The 18590-nt window shown below is 39.9% G+C and overlaps 1 protein-coding gene across 1 annotated transcript in view; it reads right to left on the bottom strand.

The window, feature by feature from the left end:
- Window positions 1-18590, bottom strand: part of Wwox (WW domain-containing oxidoreductase) — a 663476-nt gene that overhangs the window by 330133 nt on the left and 314753 nt on the right. Inside the window, exon 5 of the mRNA XM_067102038.1 lies at window positions 3911-4096. Within this exon, the coding sequence (XP_066958139.1) occupies window positions 3911-4096 (186 nt within the window). The remainder of the gene's footprint in view (window positions 1-3910; window positions 4097-18590) is intronic.

The following is an 18590-nucleotide window of genomic DNA, read 5'->3' on the forward strand; positions in this document are numbered from 1 at the left end:
TTAAATCTGCATATGAAAGAACTTGTAACTCTGGAGGGCTATGGCCCACTTCATGCTCCTTGGACTTTCAACCTTGCAATGTTGAATGTCTGCAAAAAGCTTTGTGGTCTGCCTGTATCACAAAATCCTCCCCATACAGGTACAAATAGAATCTCTTAACTGCAAATATTATTGCTAGGCATTCTTTTTCAGTGATACTTTTCTTGAGTTTCCTACTTACTCAAGTAATTGGAAATATACCCTCAACAAACTCTTGCAGTAGTGTGCCTCTTAGTCCTTCATCCATTGTATCTGTCCTCACAATGAAAGTCTGGTGCTCTTAATATCTGCGCATTCCTACAGCCTGCTTCAGCCCATCAAATGCCTTTTGTTGAGGTCCTTCTACTTCACACTGTTTGATTATCCCTTCTTCAATAGGTTGGTTGGAAGTTTTGCTATAACTTGTGTAGTTGTTCACACACTTCACTTGTCTTGGTCCTTGGTGGTGATGCATACTGGGTCTTCATCAGCTTTGCTTCATCCATGGCCAAACCTGTGTCCCTTGATGTGTTCTTTCCATGATGCTGTATGAGTTATACATCATCCACAAAATGATCAGTGTTCTTGGATCCAGCTAGCATTTTTACTCTCACCTACTGAAAGCCGCTGCTGAGTTCATTAATCCAAATGTCCTCCTCTGGAACTGGTAACATCCACTTGAAACTATGAAAGCTATCTTCCCCTTTGATGCCTCTTCCATTAGCATCTGCCAATATCCCTTGCTGAAATGAACCTTGGTGAAAAATCTGTTGTTTATAGTTTTACCAACATAGCCTCCTGATCTATCAGTTTGTTACCAAATTTGGTTATAGAATTTAGTTGATGGTAATCCATGTACCTGTTTGATCCATCCTTCCTTACCACACTACAGGCCTCCAGTAACTACAAAACATGCTTCTGCTGCTTGCTTAAGTCACTGTATATGTTGACATCTCTGTTTGTCTTTTCTTCCTTCCGTGGTCAAAGTTCCAACCTGCCCTTATCCAGAATTACTTGGTCCTTATTGGCTTCTTCCTCAAGGATGTTCGCACTGAGGCACCTCTTCTTTAGTGACAACTGCCGCTGCTTCATTCATGTCCCTCTCATTGTAGCCAGTCTGGTTCCCATGAAAAGTCTTCATGAACTTTGTAATAAACATAACCACCTTGACTTCAAAGTCTCTATCCACTTCAACATCAGCTTGTTTGCCTCAGCTGGTAATAACAATAACACAATATGTCCTGCCTTGAACTGATGGTCGCTGGTCCTCTTGCTGTAGTGATGCTTCTGGCTCCTGTACTGCATATAGACTCTGTGGCTAGGTGACCGATTTCTTCCAAGTGACTCTTCAGCTCCAACAGGTACTGGTAGGTGATAAGCACTTTATCTTCACATTCTCCAGTTCATAATTCTTTGAGAATCTGCATTGGTTCTCTCAAGGTCCTTCCATACCTGATTTTTGCCTGAACAGCAAAAATCAGGTGCTTGACTGTGGTACCTCTCAATATGCAGGTAAGATCACAGGTAGCTACCACTTCCAAACCTTTCAGTCTCTCCTGGCACATCTTTTTCATCATAGACTTCCACACACTGTTGAGATTTTACACAATCCATTGTTTCTTGTATAAAAATTGTTAAAAGTTGCTTGGTGCTCATCAAACAGCTCACTGCATGCATCATCTCATAAGTCAACTAGGTTTACTGAGTTACATAGCATTTTCTTGGGAAATCCTACCATGCTGAAAACTTGGAGTAGTATCTCTGCTACCGACTGGGTTTCTATTTTAGGGAGTGCTACTGCCTCTGGGTATCTCAAGAATGTACCTGTTGCCCTCCTCTGACACCAGCAATATAGATCCAACCAGGTCTAATTGCTCCTTTCTTGAATGGCTCTTCCATCAACAATACCTTGCTGGTACAGCCTCTTGGTGCAATCTTCTGGTAAATGTCACAGGACCTGCAAAATCTGGTGATATCCACAACAACTCCTTGCAGTGAAAACTGTTGGCTATATGGTTGACAGCCATTTTAGCTCCAATATGACCACTGATGATAGACTCATGGGCCAGCTTCATCACTTGGGCCCGATATATCTCTAGCACACTAAGATTTGCCCCACTTATTCAGCTACCTTGCCCTGGAAAACACAATATAGTCTGACATTAAAAACTTTTAACTTAAAAGTTCCTTTACCCTTGGTCCTGTATTCTGCATCAGTTTTGGCTCTTGTTCACCACTTGGCTAAACTGAGGTCCTTCTGCCAAGCTTCTTTTAGCTCCTCTGCTCCTAAATGTGGGATGTTAAAAGCTACTACCAGTAGCTTGATGCTGCATTTCTCTTACTGGACATGAGTTATGGTCACAACTACTGCTATCTCAGTACTAGTATTTTCCAAATCCATCCGGGCCTCACTTTCCTCTGCCTTGTCCCTTTGGTTGTCTGTCCCTGCAGCTTTCGCTACCATCTCAGCATAAGTTGTAATTATTTCTGCAAGGTCATTTATACATAGAATATTTCCAAGAACAAGATCATAAATAGGGTTATCTAGGCACACAGCATGTACTGTAGCTTTCTAATAGTACGGTGAGTGTATACATACATAAATCTTTGCATTTGGATATCTACAGATAGCCCTGTCAACAAGTGCACTACGTACAACCTGTATCTCATACGACAGTTACCTTCTCCTTGCCTATTACCTTCACTAACTGGTAAATTACTGTCTCACAGAATTTCTTCCTATATACTTCTTCAGTCCACTTATATCTCTTTAAAAGTGCCCTTTTCAGGGTCTTTATCAAAAGGCATACTAGAAAAGACTAGGCACTCAACTGGTAGTGATGGGCTTAGACAAACAGCCCCCTTGCTCTGTGCAAACCTTTCAAATCTTTCTATGAAAATCTTAATGTCACCATGCTTTTCATGAAATCTTGGTAAGTTTGGCTTTGAAGTGATAATAGGGGAGCTGGTGCTGCTTACCTGTCTCTCATTTTCTGCTTTGAGTTGTATTACTTGGGATTTTTGTTCCCTGTCTTTCACCTTCTTGTTTTTGTCTTTCAGCATCTTGTCTTGCCTCTTCTTTTACTTTCCCTTCTAAAGCTTTCCCTTTCAGCTTCTTTTCTTTGCACTTCACCTTCTGCACTTGCTGCTTCTCTTTGTTGCTCTGTACAAGCTAGGTTCTGTTGCTGGGTTATGAATTCCTTCACTTTTCTGCCGCTTAACCCCACCTCCTTGGCCAGTTCCATAAGCATTTCTATCTCTCTCAATATGCTGAGGTATAGAATATGCAAATTTTTATGCTGACACTAATAAAATAATACCGAATCACTGCCACTACAATCAACGTGGCAAGACCATGTGACAATGAATTCCGCTGAACTGGAAACCTCTCTCTCTCTCTCTCTCTCTCTCTCTCTCTCTCTCTCTCTCTCTCTCTCTCTCTCTCTCTCTCTCTCTCTCTCTCTACGATTATAGCATATAAATGGCCTTACCACAGAAAAAATGTTATGTAATCTTGGTCAATTCAACTTTCCTGGAAACTTCCTGAATAACTAGATTACATAAAACCTCTTAGAAAATTGTACTGGCATGCTGTTAAACATAATGAATGATACAAAATTTCGCTAACATCTTACTAAACAATTATTTTTCCAAAATGAAACTTATACATGAAATTAATGTATTTTCAGCTAAGATGATTGATAACAGGAAATTCAAGATTTCATCTATCCTCGAAAATGAAACAGAGCATGGTGCTAGGAGAACTACATATGGAAAAATTAATAATCTCATAAATTTTTCTTTGATGTTAGGATAAGTAACGCAATGAGTTTTCTTTTCTTTTAAACAATAAGATTTCTTAAAGAGATACCTTTAGAAGATATGTTCTTACCGATGACTTTCTGCTGCAACAAATACAACTCTTGATGGAGAAGATTTCACAAGTAGTGGCTGCAGCAATAAAGCTAGATAAAACTGAGCCAGATGATTGACCTGGAACACAGTCTCAAAACCGTCTTCCGTAGTAGAATGTGGCAGCCCAAAAACTCCTGCATTCAGTGCTAAAATGTCACACCGTCTGTAAAGCGAAAATAATCCTTTTAAATACAAAAACAAGATTCTTCTTGCCAATTGAAATTATTTAATTTTCAAAATTCAAATTATTTAATTTTCAAAATTCAAGTTAACTTTCCTACTCTGACAAAGTCAAAGTCAGCAAGATTTCTGCTATATTTAAAACTGGAGGTGAAGATAATTATGTACCTTTTGATCAAGCCTATGTATTATTTTTGAGATTTATTTCCTTGCATGTGCAAAATGGAATAGTCTATTAAGAGTGTAAAGGCGTCAATCGCCTCTTCATTTCTGCATTAATCACATCATGTATATTACTTGTTATTATTTCATATTTTTATGTCTCTCCATACGTATTATTGTCCGGCCTTTCCGCCGATGTATGTAACCACTTTTGCATGTTTATTGTAACGCAAATTATTCTCATTTATATGTCATATAACAAACATAAATTCTTGCCCAAATGCGTGACATGGGATCCACAGATCAGTGACCACCTTTCCGTCCGCATTCCTCAATGTATACCTGGCTTCTGAAAAATAAATCAGTTAAACCCAGACCTGTCGTCTTGAATCTCACAACTGGTGACCTGAGGAGTGGTAAACATGCAGTTTTGGCCCAGCCATTAACAGACTAAATACGGCCGCATTTACCTTCAGAGAGCCTTTAGTGGACTCAAAATGACGACACATTCTAGGCCTCTGAAAGCTCCTTCCTCAGAGGAACTCCATGCCATTAACAGGCTAATAATGGCGTCCCTGCAAGGGCACGTTTTGGCATTTTGAACGGTTTTGGCCTTCGCCATTCACGACTCACGTCGACCACTCGAATTCTAACACCATTAGCGGACTAAATACAGTGCGTACTGGCGTTTTGGTGTGTGACCGTAAAGATGGCAGAGCCTGAACTACAATGCAAATCCGGAAACATGGAAATCGTCTTCGTGCCCCTTTTGCCCACTAAGCCAGACGCGGTGAAGCTTCCCCCGTTTTCATGCCAGAACACAGTATCTTGGTTTCTGTGCGCTGATGCTCACTTCCACGTGGCGCAAATCAACAAAATCTCTCCATGGCTTGACTCACAGCCAGACAAGGTCACGTACTCGGCCTTGTGAGACCAGCTGATACAAACATATTCCATGCCCGTCTCCAAAAGAGCACAGCGCGCACTAGACCTGTTGACCCAGCCCCTAGGGGAAGCATCACCCAGGGACGCCTAGGATGAACTGCAAGGTCTGGTAACACTGCTGGGCGTCGACGCAGATGGGTGCAGGAAGGAAATCAGCCTGACAAAAGCAATATTTCTGCGGCGTCTCCTGCAGGAGGTGAGGGGCCAAAGTAAAGACGCAGATACCCTTCCCATGGACGAGCTGGTCAACGTAGCACAGAAAATCCATGAGGCCACTAAAGCCTCCAAACACGCTGCCACCCTTGCAGACTGTAGCCTGACGATGACCCAGAAAACATAAATGCGATCTACAGGAGGGCACCGCCAAGGAAGCATAGGGCGCGGACATACTCGGTGTGGTGCTACTTCCACAGGAGATTTGGCCCCAGCACCAGGAACAGCAGATCCCCCTGTTCCTTCACAAAAAACGAGAAGGCGGCCACAAGTAACAGCAGTGGCCATGAAAGACAATGTCTCCCGACCAGCAGGATTCTTCATCAGGGATGAAATACCAAAGCGGTGCCTGCTGGTTGACACGGGGGCTATGCAGTCGGTGTCCCTGCTGTCGGAGGAGGACTACACCTGGACAGCTGACTCCACGCCCTCTCCCTGTTAGCCGCGAATGGAACCCGCGTCCGCTGCTATGGAACCAAGACCCTCACAATCTCCATCTTGGGCCGCAGGTACCATTGGCCTTTCGTCATCGCAGAGGTCAAGTTCACCTCCTGGGCGCCGATTTCCTGGGACACCACGGACTCCTGGTCGACGTCGGCAGGCAACGCCTCCTCGACACCGGAACCTGCCACTCCTGACCATTCTTCACCGTACCAGGGATGCCCACCGTCTGTTTACAGCCTCCAACAATTACGCCGCCCTCCTCCAGGAGTTCCTGGAAGTTTTTAAACCAGAGCTCCGCCAGTTGTCGGGGGCTGAGGCCAAGCACGGCATCTTCCACCACATGACGATAACAGGCCCCCCAACTCATGCCAAGTTCTGTCGCCTGCCCCCCCCAAAAACTACAAGACGCCAAACGGGCTTTCGCTGAGATGGAACAAATGGGCATCTGTACCAAAGCATCAAGCCCATGGGCATCTCCCCTACATATGGTAAAGAAGTCAGATGGCTCCTGGAGGCCCTGCAGAGACTACCGTCATCTGAATTTAGTTACCAAAACAGACCACTACCCCCTGCCGAACATGCAAGACCTGACGAGCACCCTTCACGGGGCCAAGGTCTTCACTAAGATGGACTTGCTTAAATCATACTTTCAGGTTCCTGTGCATCTTGACAACGTTCCGAAGATAGCCATCATCACGCCGTTCGGGATGTACACCTTCTCCTACTCCACCTTCGGCCTCAGGAACACGGGGGTCACATTCCAACGCCTGATGGACACCATCCTGGGGGACCTGCCCTTCTGCGTGTTATGTAGACGACATCCGTATCTTCTCCAGGTCCCCAGAGGAACACCTTCGCCATGTCCGCGCCGTCCTGAAACACCTGCAGGAGAATGGATTAGTCGTCAGGTTCGACAAATGCACATTCGGGGCAGAAAAAATAGATTTCCTCGGGCACGAGATCTCCCCAGCAGGAGTACGCCCCATGGCCTCAATAGTGAAAGCAATAGAAAAGTTTCCGACGCCGCAGACAATCAAGGCCCTTCAAGAGTTCCTCGGCATGGTGAACTACTATCGCCATTTCATCCCAGACATCGCCCACATCATGTATCCCCTGACAGTAGTCCTAAAGGGCAAGCCAAAAACGCTGACATGGGACGCTCCGCAGCAGCAGGCGTTTGAAGAGACGAAGACAGCCCTCGCAAATGCCACCACCTTGACACATCATAACCCCACAACGGCCCTGAGACTCACCACCGATGCCAGCAACATCGCCTGTGGAGCAGTGCTTGAGCAAGTAGTCGACGGCGGCCCCCGGCCTCTAGCCTCCTTCAGTCACAAGCTGTCGCCGGCAGAGACCCATTAGAGTGCCTTCGACAGAATGCTGCTCGCAATCTACCAGGCTGTGTGGCACTTCAAATACCTGCTTGACGGTACTCAATTCACCATCCTCACAGATCAAAAGCCCCTGGTGCACGCATTCGCAAAGGCGGGCGACTCGTGGTCAGCAAGGCAGCAGCGACACTTGGCGGACATCTCCAAGTTTGGTTGCACCATCACCTATGTCCCTGGCAGGAAGAATCCAGTAGCCAATGCCCTGTCATGGGTGAAATCAATTCCCTCCACCTCGGCGTAGCCTACGAGGACCTGGCGAGGGAGCAAGCAGCAGACCTGGAAACGGCAGCCTACAGGATGGCACTGACGGCACTCAAGTGGGAGGATGTGCCCTTGGGAGATTCGGGGGCAACACTTCTCTGCGACACAAGCACCGGCTGCCCCCGCCCCCTGGTCCCCCCCTCTAGGAGGAAGAAGACGTTCAGCATCATTCACAGCCTCTTCCACCCATCAGGGCATACAACGGTGCACCTGATGACAGAAAAGTTCATGTCGCATGACATCAGGAAGGATGCCCGCCAGTGAGCGAGGAGCTGTATCCTGTCCCAAACCAGCAAGATCACAAGGCACACAGAATCAGGCATTGGTGATTTCCCCCAACCTCGTCGGCGCTTCGGCCACATCCACATAGACATCATTGGGCCTCTACCGCAGTCTGGGGGTGCCAGGTACCCAGAGGCAATACCTATGGAGGAGGCATCAACAGCATCCTGTGCAGAAGCCCCCCCTCTCCAGTTGGTTCAGCCACTTTGGGGTGCCAGACAGCATTACTACGGACAGGGGCTCAGCATTCCTGTCAGAACTCTGGGTCTCCCTGGCATGCCTGATGGATACAACACTTCACAGCACGACGGCCTACAACCCCACAGCAAACGGCATGGTAGAGAGGGCACACCCCTCACTGAAGGCAGCTCTAATGGCACGTTGCACCGATGAAAGCTGGAAGGCCCAGCTCCCCTGGGTCCTGCTGGGTCTCCGCACAGAGGACAGATGGCAATGTGTCTCCTGCAGAAAAACTCTATGGAGAAACACTAGCTGTTCCAGGGGAGTTCTTCCCGCCACCAGCTGACAGCACAGATACCCGCCTCCCAAGGTTGAGGGAACTAGCACAGAAGTTCGCACCCTGCCATAAGACCTTCATGGACAGAACCAACACCTACAGCCCAGCCGGCCCCGATTCCTGCACTTATGTCTTCATCAGGATAGACGCCTGTCGCCTGCCCTTGACCAGGCCCTACAGGGCCCTTACCGAGTCATCAACAGGACCCCCAAGGCGTATCTCATCGACATCCACGGCCGGGAGGATTGGGTTTCCATCGACAGGCTGAAACCAGCATTCCTGTTAGACAGCAAAATCCGAGAGGAGGCAGGCAGACGTCCTAGGGTCCCCCCTCAACACGCGCCCTCAGACATACCCGCTTCCCCCCCCCCAACAAGGAGGGGCTGTGGGTGCCCCAGAGGCCGTGCTGTGGAAGATCCAGCAGTCGATGTTGCCCCCCGCCCACAGTTCTCAAAGAGAAGGGGTTGCCTCCTGCTCCCCCGGCGCCTCAGTGATTAATTTTCATGTTATCCAATAATTATCTCTGTAATCATTGTCTAGGGGGGGGGAGTATTTGTAAAGGCGTCAAGCATCTCTTCATTTCTGCATTAATCATGTCATGTATACTACCCGTTATTATTTCATATTTTTATATATCTCTCCATACGTATTATTGTCCGGCCTTTCTGCCGATGTATGTAACCACTTTTGTATGTTTATTGTAACACAAATTATTCTCATTTATATGTCATATAACAAACACAAATTCTTGCCCAAATGTGTGACATGGGATCCGCAGGTCGGTGACCACCTTACTGTCCGCATTCCTCAATGTATACATGGCTTCTGAAAAATAACTCAGTTAAACCCAAACCTGTCGTCTTCAATCTCACAAGAGCCTTCAGAGCAAACTGTGTTCTCAGAACCTTTTGTGATATTTAATGATACTCTGGTATAATTAAATTTCAAAATCTAATTAAATACGGACTAAGAACAAAAACTCATAAAACAATTGTATATTTTAAAGGACAAAGAGACATCCTTTGAACATGCTTTGATACACAACTGTCTCCTTAGTCACATGTTGTTGCAATTTCCTTTCCTTTGCCTGAAATCCCGACATTTTCCATAAAGACACGACAAGAAGGAACTCCGGTTAAAAAAATACTATAATAGCAGTGTATTTATGAAACATAAAAACTGTTCAAGATATTTGTACAGTTTATTTTCAAATACTCTTATAAATTGGAGGTACTCTTTTTTTCAGCACAAGGACATTCACAAATGCACTTGGACACTTCCCGATGACAGTCACAGAAACCAAATAGATCACATAAGCTGAAAAGAATGCTGGGGAATGTTAGGGACTATAAAGCAGCAAGCTCCAGAAGTATCCACCAACTTATCATTGCCACACTGAAAATGAAAGTAAAATTACCCGACAAAAAAGCTGACTAGGTGTCATATAATGAGGTTTCTTGAAGATTAAGGTAACAAAAAACATTGCAATTCTAGGGACCATATCTAATGAAGAGCAGGCAATCAATGAGGACTGAATTAACATCGGGAATGTATATCAATCTGCTGAGAAAGAAGTACTGTACCAGGATATGATTTAACTACAGGGAAACCTTGGATATCGAATGAGACCTGGGATCCAATAGACAATAGAGAAGTGCAAAAGTGACTTGCAAAATATTTTGGGTAGGAGATAAAGAATACATGGTAGAACATGCTAAGTACCTGAGTCTTGATAATGAAGTCAAATGATACACAAACGAGATAAAGAATTTCTGTAAAAACGGCTGATGATACAGATAATGACATGTGCAGTATTCAAGAAATGAAAGATGATGAAAGATATAAGTGGTGGAATTTCACAGGGGACCTGGTGTTACATGGCATTGCAGGTGATGATGATAATTTCATGTAACTGAGGACACTATATCAGCTTTACCTTTTTGTATATAGCTACTTAGGAGGGAAGCCAATGTCTCTCCACCTATTTGGAGACCATTGCAAAGCAGGGTACTTTAGTAGATGCATGTTCCTAACTTGGATTAAGTCTAGTACAAGCCTCATAGATGTGTTCAGTGAAGATTATCTGTTATGGTTAGAACCATCAATCCCATACCATTAATTATGTCAATGAGCTCACTAATTATATGGACCATCATGAGGGGAAATATCCATGTACTTTTCACTGTATCACCAACCAGAAGATTCGTTACCTCATGCCTATATCCTATGGTTTCCAAGATGACTATGCACACTTATCCTGTTACATTAGATTAGAAAGCTCTCAAAGTAGTGATTCTCCTTTGCTTGGGAAAAGTACCTCTGATGCCAGTTCTTTAGCTGTGATGCTGCCCCTACACCTGTTTTAAGGACTTTCTAGAGCCTGAGTACAATAAACGCATCAGGAGGATATTAATTGTACTTTCTACATCATTCAAAACACAATACAATTAGAAATATTACCCTTTCATTTGGAACTTTTGTACTACTGTATTACATTCCTCGTCTTGCATTTTGCAAATATTCACAAGTTCTATGCACAATAAAGTAAATTATTAATAAATGAACCCAATACAGTATACTTCACCTGCCCTAGAAATAGAACAGGATAAAGTGGTGCAGTGAGTAGGATAGCACAAGGATAAACTGGCACAGTGAACACAAATATGGTTCTTCAAAGCAGATAATGATGCAACCATGACTGAAGTAGCAAACTTGGTGCAGAACAACTGCAACAAGGAAAAGAAATTTTAAAAATTGGGAAAGAGAAGGAAGCAGAGTATGAGTGTATGGAAGAAGAAAGAAAACCACAAAGTTGGCAAATATGAGCAAAAGGAAAGGCACATTGTCTATCACATGACTGCTCAAGTACTGGTTAAAAAATAGTAAGTTGTAAAAGTAAGTTGTATTTTTCATAGGTATACAAACCACAGTTTTTTATACTGGATTATCCTTCAGCACAGCTGGAGCGGTCATTAAACTTGGTAACAAGGGGAGTGAGCAGGTGTAAGAATTTACACATGATTACTGTATTATTAAATTTAAATTTACACTTCTTGCCTCATTCCCTTAAAGATTCTTTTATCATTTATCCTCATTAACATTTTGTTTGCTAACATTATAAATTAACTCCTTTTGTTTTGCACATATTAATCCTTTTCTCTTAGTTGTTCTTCCAATATGCTGTAATACCACTGTGTCCCTGCTGCAATGTGAATTTTTAGAGGAGCCGTAGTAAAGATAAAGCTCCAAGTAAAGATAAAGCTCCAAGTAAAAAAACAAATGAACAACGATTTAGCTCGAGCTTCTGATCGCGAAAAAATTGAATCCTTGCTTCAACTTACAAGTGGCAACAAAGCTACTGTGGGTCCCCACTTACTTGCAGATCACCAGTCGTGGTTTCAGTGACTCACGGGTTTTTCTGTTGAACTTATCTTCAAATATATCGTGGAAAATGCATTTATAAATTTTTTTGCAGAGCAATATTAACTAAATTACTGTATTTTCATCTTATTTTCATGACTAAATACATTTTTTTATGATAAAAAATGATTTACTAATTTTCAAATATTAATAATATTTTAAACAGCAAAATATCAATAAAATGGTAAATTAAAATTCTGCAAAATCACAAAACAGCTTACCAATGTACAATCACCCAAAAAAGTTTTGCAACATGCTTAAAAACTTTTCGGACAACAGCTTATAATAGCGACATCTGGTGCTATTTGGCAACTCAGTTGTAAACGCGTGAAACAACTGAACACTAGTGGTGGGTCCGAGAAATTACCTGCAGTTTCCCTTAAACAGGGCTTTTTCTGATACTGCTTACTGTTGTCATATTTTACTTAATTAAAGGATGTTACTATAATACTTCTGAGGTCATCGCTGTTCTTATGTTTTCATATTTTCATCTCCAACTGCCATCACTATCGTTGTTTTATCTCCTTCATATGTGTGAACTTTGTAGACAAAGGCCTACGACTATTACAAGTTGAACTATTAGTCTTATTAACCCTTTAATGCCGAAGCCCTATTTTCAAAAACGTCTCCTGTATGCCGGCGGCCTCCGAGAGGTAGCGCCGAAGCGGAAAAAAAGTTTTTTAAAAAAATCACAGCGTGCTTAGTTTTCAAGATTAAGAGTTTATTTTTGGCTCCTTTTTTTCTCATTGCCTGAAGTTTAGTATGCAATCATCAGAAATGAAAAAAAATATCATTATCATATATAAATATTGGAATATATGACAGCGAAAAAAAAACTCGTATATAATTGTATACAAATCGCGCTGTAAGCAAAACGGTTAAAGCTAATGAGATAAATTTTTTTAGTTGTATTGTACACTAAATTGCGATGATTTTGGTATATAACAGATTTTAAAACGATTAAAGCAACACAGAGAAAATATTATCACAAAATGATGCATGAATTCGTAATGCTCGGACGTAAAAAAAAGTTTTTTTCAAAAATTCACCAAAACTCAAAATATTGTGCTAGAGACTTTCCAATTGTTCCAAAATGAAGGAAATTGATTGAATATTACTAGACTGTAAGTTTTTTAGCTTACAATTGCATTTTTGAACCATTTCGATCGAGTTAAAGTTGACCAAAGGTTGATTTTTTCTATTTATCGATATTTATATAAAAATATTACAAAACGGTGAAGAGCTAAAAGAATGAAATATTTTTTGTTGTATTCTACATGAAATTGCGCACATTTTGATGTATAACACTTTATGTAATGAATAATATGAAACGGCGAAAAATTATTATGGCAGCTGACTCAAGAAATGACATGATTTTTACTGTTTGTTGTAGAATGATGCTAAATGATTGATTGTTACTAGAATGTCTGGCCTACGGAGCGTTTTTTCGAAGGAAAAGTTTTTTTCAAAAAATATTCACCAAAAATCGAAATATTGTGCTAGAGACTTTTGACTGTTTGTTGTAGAATGAAGGTAAATGATTGATTGTTGCTAGAATGTAAGAAATATTGTCTGGCCCTACGGTTGCGTTTTTCGAGCATTTCGGTCGAGTCAAAGTTGACCGAATGTTAAAATTTTGTCAGTTATCGTGATTTCAATGAAAATATTAAAAAACTGTGAAGAGCTAAAGGAATGATTTATTTTTTGTTGTATTCTACATGAAATTGCACACATTTTGATGTATAACACTTTATGTAACGAATAATATGAAACGGCGAAAAAATTACGGCAAGGTGACTCAAGAAATGACAGGATTTTCAGCGGAGTCTGCGCGCACGGAGCGAAGGAAAATTTTTTTTCAAAAATTCACCAAAAATCGAAATATTGTGCTAGAGACTTTCCGTTTGTTGTAGAATGAAGGTAAATGATTGATTGTTACTAGAATGTAAGAATTTTGGCCTACGGTTGCGTTTTTCGAGCATTTCGGTCGAGTCAAAGTTGACCGAATGTTAAAATTTTGTCAGTTATCGTGATTTCAATGAAAATATTAAAAAACTGTGAAGAGCTAAAGGAATGATTTATTTTTTGTTGTATTCTACATGAAATTGCGCACATTTTGATGTATAACACTTTATGTAACGAATAATATGAAACGGCGAAAAAATTACGGCAAGGTGACTCAAGAAATGACAGGATTTTCAGCAGAGTCAATTTTGGCCTTTTGCGTTTTCGAGCATTTCGGTCGAGTTAAAGGAGAAAATATTAAAAAACTGGAAGAGCTAAAAATTTTTTTCAAAAAATTCACCAAAAATCGAAATATTGTGCTAGAGACTTTCCGTTTGTTGCAGAATGAAGGTAAATGATTTCTTGTTACTAGAATGTAAGAATTTTGGCCTACGGTTGCGTTTTTCGAGCATTTTTCGGTCGAGTCAAAGTTGACCGAATGTTAAAATTTTGTCAGTTATCGTGATTTCAATGAAAATATTAAAAACTGTGAAGAGCTAAAGGAATGATTTATTTTTGTTGTATTCTACATGAAATTGCGCACATTTTGATGTATAACACTTTATGTAACGAATAATATGAAACGGCGAAAAAATTACGGCAAGCTGACTCAAGAAATGACATGATTTTCAGCGGAGTCCGCACATTTTGATGTGTAACGAGCGAAGGAAAAAGTTTTTTTTTCAAAAATTCACCAAAAATCGAAATATTGTGCTAGAGACTTTCCGTTTGTTGCAGAATGAAGGTAAATGATTTATTGTTACTAGAATGTAACAATTTTGGCCTACGGTTGCGTTTTTCGAGCATTTCGGTCGAGTCAAAGTTGACCGACTGTTAAAATTTTGTCAGTTATCGTGATTTCAATGAAAATATTAAAAAACTGTGAAGAGCTAAAGGAATGATTTATTTTTGTTGTATTCTATATGAAATTGCGCACATTTTGATGTATTACACTTTATGTAACGAATAATATGAAACGGCGAAAAATTACGGCAAGGTGACTCAAGAAATGACAGGATTTTCAGCGTGCTAGACTCAGTTGCAGAATGAAGGTAAATGATTTATTGTTACTAGAATGTAACAATTTTGCGCGCGGAGTGAGGGAAATTTTTTTTATCGTGAAAAATTCACCAAAAATCGAAATATTGTGCTAGAGACTTTCCGTTTGTTGTAGAATGAAGGTAAATGATTGATTGTTACTAGAATGTAAGAAGTTTGGCCTAAAAATCGTTGCGTTTTTTGTTGCGAGCATTTCGGTCGAGTTAAAGTTGACCGAATGTTAAAATTTTGTCAGTTATCGTGATTTCAATGAAAATATTAAAAAACTGTGAAGAGCTAAAAGAATGATTTATTTTTTGTTGTATTCTACATGAAATTGCGCACATTTTGATGTATAACACTTTATGTAACGAATAATATGAAACGGCGAAAAAATTACGGCAAGGTGACTCAAGAAATGACAGGATTTTCAGCGGAGTCCGCGCGCGCGCGGAGCGAGGGAAATTTTTTTTTTTCAAAAATTCACCAAAAATCGAAATATTGTGCTAGAGACTTTCCGTTTGTTGTAGAATGAAGGTAAATGATTGATTGTTACTAGAATGTAAGAATTTTGGCCTACGGTTTCGTTTTTCGTGCATTTCGGTCGAGTCAAAGTTGACCGAATGTTAAAATTTTGTCAGTTATCGTGATTTCAATGAAAATATTAAAAAACTGTGAAGAGCTAAAGGAATGATTTATTTTTTGTTGTATTCTACATGAAATTGCACACATTTTGATGTATAACACTTTATGTAACGAATAATATGAAACGGCGAAAAAATTACGGCAAGCTGACTCAAGAAATGACATGATTTTCAGCGGAGTCCGCGCGCGCGGAGCGAAGGAAAAATTTTTTTTCAAAAATTCACCAAAAATCGAAATATTGTGCTAGAGACTTTCCGTTTGTTGCAGAATGAAGGTAAATGATTTATTGTTACTAGAATGTAAGAATTTTGGCCTACGGTTGCGTTTTTCGAGCATTTCGGTCGAGTCAAAGTTGACCGACTGTTAAAATTTTGTCAGTTATCGTGATTTCAATGAAAATATTAAAAAACTGTGAAGAGCTAAAGGAATGATTTATTTTTTGTTGTATTCTACATGAAATTGCGCACATTTTGATGTATAACACTTTATGTAACGAATAATATGAAACGGCGAAAAAATTACGGCAAGCTGACTCAAGAAATGACATGATTTTCAGTGGAGTCCATTTGCGGAGCGAAGGCTAGAATGTAAGAAGTTTGGCCTACGTTGTAAAGTTTGATTTCAATGAAAATATTAAAAACTGTGAAGAGCTAAAAGAATGATTTATTTTTTGTTGTATTCTACATGAAATGCGCACATTTCAAAAATTCACCAAAAATCGAAATATTGTGCTAGAGACTTTCCGTTTGTTGCAGAATGAAGGTAAATGATTTCTTGTTACTAGAATGTAAGAATTTTGGCCTACGGTTGCGTTTTTCGAGCATTTCGGTCGAGTCAAAGTTGACCGACTGTTAAAATTTTGTCAGTTATCGTGATTTCAATGAAAATATTAAAAAACTGTGAAGAGCTAAAGGAATGATTTATTTTTTGTTGTATTCTACATGAAATTGCGCACATTTTGATGTATAACACTTTATGTAACGAATAATATGAAACGGCGAAAAAATTACGGCAAGCTGACTCAAGAAATGACATGATTTTCAGCGGAGTCCGCGTGCGCGGAGCGAAGGAAAGTTTTTTTTTAAAAATTCACCAAAAATCGAAATATTGTGCTAGAGACTTTCCGTTTGTTGTAGAATGAAGGTAAATGATTGATTGTTGCTAGAATGTAAGAAGTTTGGCCTACGGTTGTGTTTTTCGAGCATTTCGGTCGAGTCAAAGTTGACCGAATGTTAAAATTTTGTCAGTTATCGTGATTTCAATGAAAATATTAAAAAACTGTGAAGAGCTAAAAGAATGATTTATTTTTTGTTGTATTCTACATGAAATTTTGATGTATACATTTTGATGTAATAACACTTTATGTAACGAATAATATGAAACGGCGAAAAAATTACGGCAAGGTGACTCAAGAAATGACAGGATTTTTTTCGTGCATTTCGGTCGAGTCAAAGTTGACCGAATGTTAAAATTTTGTCAGTTATCGTGATTTCAATGAAAATATTAAAAAACTGTGAAGAGCTAAAGGAATGATTTATTCTCAAAATTTTTGATGTATAACACTTTATGTAACGAATAATATGAAACACCAAAAATCGAAATATTGTGCTAGAGACTTTCCGTTTGTTGTAGAATGAAGGTAAATGATTGATTTATTGTTACTAGAATGTAAGAATTTTGGCCTACGGTTTCGTTTTTTTCGGTGCATTTCGGTCGAGTCAAAGTTGACCGAATGTTAAAATTTTGTCACATTATCGTGATTTCAATTTTCAGAAAATATTAAAAATTGTGCTAGAGACTTTCTGTAGAATGAAGGTAAATGATTGATTGTTGCTAGAATGTAAGAAGTTTGGCCTAGCTAAATTTCAATGGAATGATTTATTTTTTGTTGTATTCTACATGAAATTGCGCACATTTTGATGTATAACACTTTATGTAACGAATAATATGAAACGGCGAAAAAATTACGGCAAGGTGACTCAAGAAATGACATGATTTTCAGCGGATTCCGCGCGCGGAGCGAAGGAAAGTTTTTTTTCGAAAATTCACCAAAAATCGAAATATTGTGCTAGAGACTTTCCGTTTGTTGCAGAAATAAGGTAAATGATAGATTGTTACTACAATGTAAGAATTTTGGCCTACGGTTAAGTTTTTCGATCATTTCGGTCGAGTCAAAGTTGACCGAATGTTAAAATTTTGTCAGTTACCGTTATTTCAATGAAAATATTAAAAAAACTGTGAAGAGCTAAAGGAATGATTTACTTTTTGTTGTATTCGATATGAAATTGCGCACATTTTGATGTATAACACTTTATGTAACGAATAATATGAAACGGCGAAAAAATTACGGCAAGCTGACTCAAGAAATGACATGATTTTCAGTGGAGTCCGCGCGAGCAAAAATTCACCAAAAATCGAAATATTGTGCTAGAGACTTTCCGTTTGTTGCAGACATGATTTTCAGCGAAAGAATGAAGGTAAATGATTTCTTGTTACTAGAATGTAAGAATTTTGGCCTACGGTTTGCGTTTTTCGAGCATTTCGGTCGAGTCAAAGTTGACCGACTGTTAAAATTTTGTCAGTTATCGTGATTTTAATGAAAATATTAAAAAACTGTGAAGAGCTAAAGGAATGATTTATTTTTAGTTGTATTCTACATGAAATTGCGCACATTTTGATGTATAACACTTTATGTAACGAATAATATGAAACGGCGAAAAAATTACGGCAAGCTGACTCAAGAAATGACATGATTTTCAGCGGAGTCCGCGCGCGCGGAGCGAAGGAAAGTTTTTTTTCAAAAATTCACCAAAAATCGAAATATTGTGCTAGAGACTTTCCGTTTGTTGTAGAATGAAGGTAAATGATTGATTGTTGCTAGAATGTAAGAAGTTTGGCCTAAATCGGTTGCGTTTTTTTGTTGTAGAGCATTTCGGTCGAGTTAAAGTTGACCAAATGTTAAAATTTTGTCAGTTATCGTGATTTCAATGAAAATATTAAAAAACTGTGAAGAGCTAAAAGAATGATTTATTTTTTGTTGTATTCTACATGAAATTGCGCACATTTTGATGTATAACACTTTATGTAACGAATAATATGAAATGACAGCGAAAAAATTACGGCAAAATGGTGACTCAAGAAATGACAGGATT

The sequence above is a fragment of the Macrobrachium rosenbergii genome, chromosome 58 (genome assembly GCF_040412425.1).
Source record: "Macrobrachium rosenbergii isolate ZJJX-2024 chromosome 58, ASM4041242v1, whole genome shotgun sequence".
In the NCBI taxonomy this organism is placed as follows: Eukaryota; Metazoa; Arthropoda; class Malacostraca; order Decapoda; family Palaemonidae; genus Macrobrachium; species Macrobrachium rosenbergii.